This window comes from Centruroides sculpturatus, unplaced genomic scaffold, assembly GCF_000671375.1.
Source record: "Centruroides sculpturatus isolate CEXI.00-Female unplaced genomic scaffold, Cexi_2.0 scaffold2385, whole genome shotgun sequence".
Lineage (NCBI taxonomy): Eukaryota > Metazoa > Arthropoda > Arachnida > Scorpiones > Buthidae > Centruroides > Centruroides sculpturatus.
Genome location: NW_019387287.1, coordinates 11,237 through 19,393, shown reverse-complemented (window position 1 = coordinate 19,393; position 8,157 = coordinate 11,237). Strand labels below are relative to the sequence as shown.

At 41.4% G+C, this 8,157-nt stretch overlaps 1 protein-coding gene across 1 annotated transcript; it reads right to left on the bottom strand.

Moving 5' to 3' along the window:
• Window positions 1-775: 775 nt before the first annotated feature.
• LOC111616336 (dnaJ homolog subfamily C member 1-like) lies at window positions 776-4,059 on the bottom strand. Its single transcript, XM_023357758.1, has 5 exons — window positions 3,286-4,059; window positions 1,501-1,635; window positions 1,361-1,427; window positions 1,034-1,293; window positions 776-960 (listed from the first exon to the last, which is right to left on the bottom strand). Exons 2-5 carry the CDS (start codon window positions 1,573-1,575, stop codon window positions 889-891), a joined length of 474 nt encoding a protein of 157 aa, XP_023213526.1. The 5' UTR covers window positions 1,576-1,635; window positions 3,286-4,059; the 3' UTR covers window positions 776-888.
• Window positions 4,060-8,157: the final 4,098 nt, after the last annotated feature.

The window sequence follows — 8,157 nt, the reverse complement described above, 5'->3', positions numbered from 1 at the left end:
ATGTTCCAAATTGGATTTTTCGCTAGTATAACTATAAATATGGTTTTTGAAGGCTTCTGTACAAAGTCAGAAAGTAGGCTTAGAGAAAATCGGGTGGTAATATGGAACTTTACTGTGTGCTTTCAAAAAAATGCTTTAATGTAGCCAAAAACAAATAGGAAAGTACAAAAAATGTTAAATAATTACAAAATTATTTACTCCAATGTATTTTATCGCAAAAATGCTTTTATAATAGAAAAATATGACCTCCATCAACAATATATATTTCAGCAGCTCTTCGATATTCTCAGGAAGAATTGACTTTCTACCTAGTGTCATTTTCACAAATTGCTCCAGACGAATGTCTGCTTGCAAAGAGAGAGTTCGGAGGAGTTGAGTTCCATATTACTGTAAAAGCACCAATGGGGTCCGTATTTCACGCATCGCCATCTTGAATTAACTTATGTCTGTCAAGACCAAAATTTAAAAAACGTGAACATCACACAGATTAATATGTACCCCTAAGTCTCTGGAACGGAATACAAGCACCAGCGAACCTACAACTACACGATTTATATTTTAAAAATAATTAAATTCACTTAGCATTCAAACTTGCGAATTTTGAAAAAACAAATTTGCTGATTAATTTAAATACGGACAACCGTTTAACTGAAGTAAAACGGGTTTTCCCCTCGCTATGGATGTCTGCCTAGTTCAGTTCAGCCACAATCCGCTTTTATCATCAGTTCGAAATGGGGTGGTTCCATAATACCCGCAGTGTTCCATAATACCACTTTTTCCTCTAATATAAAAATCCTAATTAAATAAGACGAATTCTCCATAATTTATTTTATTTTCTTTCATTTTTCTCTAGAAAAATAATTTTAAAATTCTAATTTTCGCAAAAAATCACGAAGTCGTCGAACTTTTCTTTCTCTTTACTAATTCGACTAAATGTTTGTACCGCAGCATGCATTCTTCCTGTAACGGATGCAAGAATTAAAACTAGGAGCAATGGTAAACGATCCAAGACGTTCGAAGGTTTGCAAGTTACCTTTGATTTACCGATCACGTTTTCTGCTATTTTCTCCCATCTTTCTTCCGTGCCTTTCGGAAATTGCTGAAGGGCTAGTTCTAGAGATTTCTGTTGTTGCTGAGTCCAGTTATCTATTTCTTTATCGCAACTCTGCTTCGTGGCATTCGTAGATTCCTTGGCATTTTTCCGTTTCGGCGGTTTTTCTTCCTCTTGTTTACCGTCGAACGTTATATTTCCGAACGACTGAGGTAGCGTCGCTTCTTCTAAACCGGTCACGCCTGAAAATCAGTACATTATTTAAGAAATTGCAACGACTACACGAAGAGGAAATCGTCTCGTAACTACCTTGAAGAGAATGGTGCGCGTGCGTGACGATCGTCGACGTTTTCAACCGTTTAGCAAAGGTGGTCACCTGAAAAAAATGGGTAAAAACGTAATCGCAATTTCCTAAATTCGCTTTAAAAAGTTTCTAGTCATCTACTTACGTCTTCGACGCTCCTACTGAGCATCTGAGCAATCTTTTCCCATCTTAAAGTAGTTCCGCCAGGATATTTGTTCATCGCTTTCGTCAAATTCTGTATGTCTGCATCTGTCCAAGCTGACGAAGATACGTTTTCTTTCTAACAAAATACCATTGTAGCATTTTAAAATGCATCGGAGGTAGTCTTTTTAGTCTTGAGGACAATGTAAGACTAAAAATGTTATCTCGGGAAAATTAACATGTGACGTCAAATAAAGTTAATAAATGTAAAATTTCTAAGTTGATTTTCATTAACAAAAACATCTGTCGCGGTCACCACATACAGTATTTAATATGAGACATCACAGAAATCGAAGATTTTTCGCCATACAAAATTGTGAATATTGTGTATAAGATAATCAAAATAGCTTTATGTTACATAACAGTTACTGGCATCCGGTATCTGTTGTTACACACCGGGATTAGATTCTGTAGCAAATGCTTCAAGTGGATAAGTACAATTGTAACGAAACAATCATTCTGTAGTACTATAGATATGCTCAAAGCATTAAAATTTAGAGTACATTTACTACAAACTGAAATTTATTTAACATTCTATGCAATTTATGTTATTGCACAGCATGATGTCTGTGCAATAACAATGTAAATTTTTTAATTTAAGAGTATGCAAATAATAATAAATGTGAAGAATGTTTGTATGTGTTAGACACTTTTTTGAAATTTGCTCAGAACAATTGTCATTAGATCTCTAATCAATTAAATTTAGTAGTCTTAAAATGTTTGAATTATTTGAGGAAACTGAATGGTTGTCTGAGTGTTTTCGTATCTTTCGCGATATCATTTTACCACAAAGTATTCTTAAAAAAATAAAAGATAAAAAGTATTGATCACAGTACACAAACCAATGTCAAAAAGAATGGTGCAAAAGTAAAGCTAATTTATTCGTAACTGAAATAACATATGGCAATAGCAACGACATGAAGACAGAAGAACTCACAAAGTCTCACATACACACTATACGTTCGATGTGGGGATGCCGTTGGTGACACAGCAGTTTTTCAGTTCTCTACAAATGCATCCCAGTATACCTCTGATATTAATCCCACTGATTCGTAGACGCATTGTTTTGGGTGATGGATTGGAGGCAGATACAGAACAGCCAATGCCAACCACCCGTTGTTATTTCAGGTTCGAATAAATCGGCTTTTTGCACTATTCTTTTTGAATAACCCGGATTTGCACTTAATGGAGGTTTGAATTTATGCAAAGCATCAATACATAGAAATTAGCCAACCTCAACTTTCCTACAATAGCTACGGAGTCCACCAGCACAGGAAGAGAAATCCAGAACTATCCACAGAAGACTGCTAGATCAGATACGAAATTAGATCTCTCGTGACCAGAGCCGTAACTAGGGTATGGCCAATGTAGCCCGAGCCATAGGAGCCGATTTAATAAAGGCGCCAACGAGAAGGTTTCGAAATAATATGTATTGGAAATTAATAACAAAAAACTTTTTTATATTTATATTTATATAGTAATTAAATGTCATTACATAATTTTTTTACAATAGCAGTTTTTTAGAATAAAATTATTTTTTTTAATAATAAAAATTAAAAAGTCGCCATTCTTGGCCATAGGCATCCAAAATCCTAGTTACGGCTCTGCTCGTGACAACAGAATTCATAAATGCATGGCTATGGACCAAGAGGTTAGAAATTTCTCTCTCTTGTATATAAATAAATAATATTTTATACTTATTGTAATATTTTGAAATTACAATACTCACTGTAACAGAAATATTTTCTTTTGATTTCGTATCGCAACTCTCTTCGCTTTCGCTTGAACCCGTGGTGCAGGGAGCGTCGACAGGTTGAAAGATGCAAGAATAGTCTGGATATTCTGGTCTCACCTTCTTCCGGATTCTTCGACTTTTTTCCAACGCTAAATTTTAAAATAACCTTAGTTTGAAGTTACATTTTTTGTTTTTCAATGAATATAATTTAATCTGTGGGCATTATTGGAATTAAAAAAAAAGTTGCATTTCATTTAAATGAACACAGTAACAGAATGTATTAGAATGTTTCGAATAACTTCAATTATAGATCCTTAATCGGGTGCGCAAATGGAAATTGATAGCGAGAAATATTTGATGGCGATTATCGAAAGAATTTATAGAATTTATCGGTCATTATCCTGTAATATATACAAATCACTCGGATCCTAAAGTCCAGGGCTCCACTACAGATTTTTCTTGGACATTTAGCTTAAGTATATTGCCCTTACCGCTCGATTACTCTGTTACCTATACGAAGGGGAAGAGAAGATTTAGGCTAAACCCCCAAGTAGTAGATTATGGATACTTATTAATTAACCCTTAAGTTCTTCGCCCCCAGTTAACTCGGGCAGTTTACATAGCATTACAAAAAAGCTATAACAGTTTACATAGCAGTCCTTAAGCCATAACTTTTCCAAAAATGTATGGGCTAGTACATATACATCATTATTTATGACCTATGCAAGTTTTATGAATTATTTTTGCCACAAAAGATTTTTATAACGTTTTATTAATTAGCATATTAATTGCCCCCATTGTTCTTGTTCTTGGTTGGTTGATATGGAGACTTTAGCCTAGTTGGCTCTCTTCTCCGATTGGCGCCACCTGGTGTTTAATTGAAGTGGCAGGTGCAATTGATGTAATGTTCCAATGCCACCACATGTTGATGTGGGGTATCGGTTTGAGGCCAAAAGATCGACGTGAGCAAATGAACGATTGAGAGGTTAGGTGTCAATGTAGTGCCCAAGTCTTGGCAAGCCTTGTCATACTGCAGGCAGTATAGCCAGTAGTGGAATTTTGTCTCCGATACCCCACAGTGGGGGCAGGCTGGAGAATCTCTGTAGAGGAAGTGATTTAGTGGGGCCGTCTCTGTCCTTAAGCGGGCCAGAAGTGTTTCTGTGTGTCAGGATGAAGTGTGATGGTAAATCCAATTGGCAAAAGGATGGAGATTGTCTTGTCCCTTATTATGCAGGTCAGGAGTCCAGGTGTCAATCAAAGCCTGAATGGTCCTGTTCCTCATATGTTGGGAGAGGTCTTTCAGCATGAGCATCTTCCATGTGGAGCCAGTTATCATGTCTTGGCGAGAGGCTTTGTTGGCTGCCTTGTTAATCAAAACACCAGCGTGTCCCAGTGTCCACCCAACAACAATGGGTGCCGTATATGAACAAATGGAAGCTGCCAAGTCTATGATGACCGCGGGTGAAGAGAATGTGATGCTAGACACCACTTGTAAAGCTGACCTACTGTCTGAAATTCTGCCATTAGGCCGAGGACCGTATAGACCAGGTGGAGGAGGTCAGCTGTGCGAGTGCCATTGTGACAACAGGCAAAAAATTTAAGAAAAGAGAGCTTGCCCTGGTTAATTTCACTTGCAAGAAGGCCTCGTGGGCTGTCCATGTGCGAAAAAATGCACTACCAAGATCCTAAGAGTGATGCACTAGGAAATTAGCCCCAAGTGGGGAGACAAAGTGACAGGAGGATGGTGGTGTGTAGGTGAGAAGTTTACCATTGCGCTCTTGGTGGCTGAGAAGGAGAGGCTCCAAGAGGCCGCCCAGCGTTCGAGGTGATCCAGTGCTCTCTGAGCCCGACTTGCTGCTGGGTTAGCCTGGTACTGGACGAAATGATGAAGAGATCATCCGCATATAAGAATGCTGTGACATCAGACTGAAGAGTCTCCCAGAGGTTTGCCATATAACAGGTGAATAAGAAAGGGGTGAAAACACTTCCCTGTGAAACTCCCTGGGGAAAAGGGTGGGGAGACAATGACGCTCCCCGCCAGTGGACACTGAAGGTGTGATGTTGGAGAAAAGAGGTCAGCCAGCACAGCATCCTTCTTCCTATGCCCATACGTGATAGTTTGGTGAGAAGCCCTGCTTGGCATACAAAGTTGTAGGTTCTTTCAAGGTCAAGGGCAATCAGGTATGTCCAGTGGCACCTAGCCCTTTCGATGGTGATATAATGGTGGATTGCCACAACATGTCTTCTATTCCCCTATATGAGAGGAAACCAAAGTGATGGTGGTTGAACAGGCTTTGCTGAAGATGAAAGAGTGAAGCTATTGGAGAATGAGATGCTTGAATATTTTGGCAATGTGCGACGTCAATGAGATCAGTCACCAGGACGAGCACGCCATCACTGAGTGACCTGGTGTGGCTATCAGGATGATGATGGCCATCGTCCAATCTGAAGGGAAGTTTCCCATTGACCAGATCCCGTTCAGCTGAGTTAGTAGGAGGCAATGTCCCTCCAGTGGGAAAGCTCTCAGCGCCTGGATGCTGATGCTGTCTGGGTTTGATGGAGATCTCAAATGGTAAATGGCTGGTCGTCCTGCCACATGTACTGTGAACAAGGGGCAGATGCCCCAATTGGGCAAGGTCAGCCGAAGAAATCCACTAGGGTCTCTGCCTGTTGGATAGGAGCGAGTAGGATGTCAGGAGTCTGGACAATGAGATGAGGGAGTCCAAGATAGATGCCTGCAAACCCCCAGTCAGGGCTTAGGTGTTTATCAGGGAGAGGGACGTCCCCAATGCATGGATAAGCATCTCCTGGACCTCCAGTTTGGGATCCGTGGAGTAGAGCGCTATGTGTTGAGCTGGCCATTTTGTAGCGACTGCTATCAGGCAGCCCCACCTTGGGCTGAAGGACGGTCCATGCAGAAGACTGTAAATCCGGGAAGTGAAAAAAGCAGCTCCCAATGACAACCAGGACTCTTGGATGTGGATTATGTCAGCAGTGTGGAACCAGCCTGTGGTCAGGATGAGGTCCATTTGGACTGAACCTCTCTAGTGTTCCATTATACTATTCATTGGGCATGAGTACCTCCCTGGTAGTTAGACATGAGGGGATGGTACATTCGAGGGGTGCCATTGCAGTTTTATGAGTTCAGCTGGGGTAGACAGGTCCAGGTCGTCCATGAGAGAGAGCATAGGAAGTACTAGGAACTGGTTCCAGTACATGGTCCTTGTCCGATGGCAGCCCATCAGTGTCGGAGGCAATTGGCATAGCCATGGGGCAAGGTGTGTCCCCTTTTTATTTTTTGAAATCGGAGGGGAGGCGGAGGGGCCTGCCAGATGACGTGGGCATTTGGACATTGAGGGTGCAGTTAAAACAGTGTCTGAGTCTGCTGGGATCTCAGTCCATCTCGTGCTTGAAGCCGGTGAGAGAGAGCGGAAAGACAGGGAGTGGCAAATCTCAACATGGAGGTTCTCCACCATAGATTCGAGTAGTGAAACCCGGGTGGCAAGGACTGAGAAAGCCACTGTCAACCCATTTGAGGCTGGAGCCACCTCCATCCAGCAATGAGGGGTTGTCAGTTGAGGCGGTGGGCGAGGGGCTGCCACTGCCTGAGCATATGTGTTGGGCAGGGAGAGTGATGTGCTCTTCACCTCAGTATACAAACATCTTCGTATTGTTCTGATTTTAAGCAACTTGGCCTCCTTGATATAGTCCAGACATGTGGGTTAGTCAGCCCAATGGGCACCTTTGCAGCGTGCACACCCAGAGCTGGCAGAGGAGCAACTGTCGTGATTGTGGTCCTCTCCACACTTTAGGCACCAATGATGGCCATGACAGGATGAAGGGACATGGCCAAAAATGAGGCAGCAAGTGCATATCCATGGGCAGTGGGTATGAAGTGCTCGCAGTGGTATCTTTGAAAGTACATAGAGATGTGTTCAAGCGGGGTGGCTGTAGCCACCGAGAAGTAGACTGTGGTACTTGGGGTGACAGTTTCTCTGTCTTTTCTCATAAATTTTCAGATTTTGACGACAGGAAGAAGCATCTCCATGAGGCTGCGTAGATCTCGGAAACAGAGATCGAGGGATCTACTCTGCGGAGGAGATAGGCAGTGAGCACAGTCCGGGGTTAGGCGCAGGTACAATGCCACAGGTGTTTGGCATTGACACTGCCCGCTGCAACAGATGGTGATGGTGAGCAGTGTCACTGTGGGAGCAACGTCACCCTGAGGTCTGAGTGACCTCCACACTGGAAAGCATAATGAAGCCCAATGCAGGTAAAAAAAGGAGAAATAAAAGCTTTGATCTGGGAGTCCAACAAAGGCAAAAAAGCCTAAAGGCCAGAGAAGGCACAGATATTACAAAAAAGGTCATAAATCTCCCATGCACAGAAGCTCACCAACTCTCGAACCTACTTACAGACTGCACACAAGAAAAGCCATTAACTCGACCTTGAAAGCCACCATTTTCCTTCTCCCCCATTACAGTAGAGCCTCGATTATCTGACCCCCAATTAACCACCACCTCGGTTAACCAACCGTCCTAGTCGGCAAATATCAAATGTCCGCTAGTGATGTGGCGCTACAATATTTGACTATGTCTTATACTTTAATATTATTTTTACGTGTTTTAGCTGGCAACACTCATTCGACCATGAAAGGGAGCCAGTATTTAAACGAGGCTTAATTTTCTAATTTTTAACGATACAATAGCGATGATTATTATTTTAAAAAAATTTTTGTTAGGCTTAACATCGATGAAAATTCAACGCAAAGTAGGTTAATAGCAATATACTAATATACTAATTACATGGGATATAATAATATACTACACTAATAATGGATTTTTTCATACTTTTCGGTTATCCGAC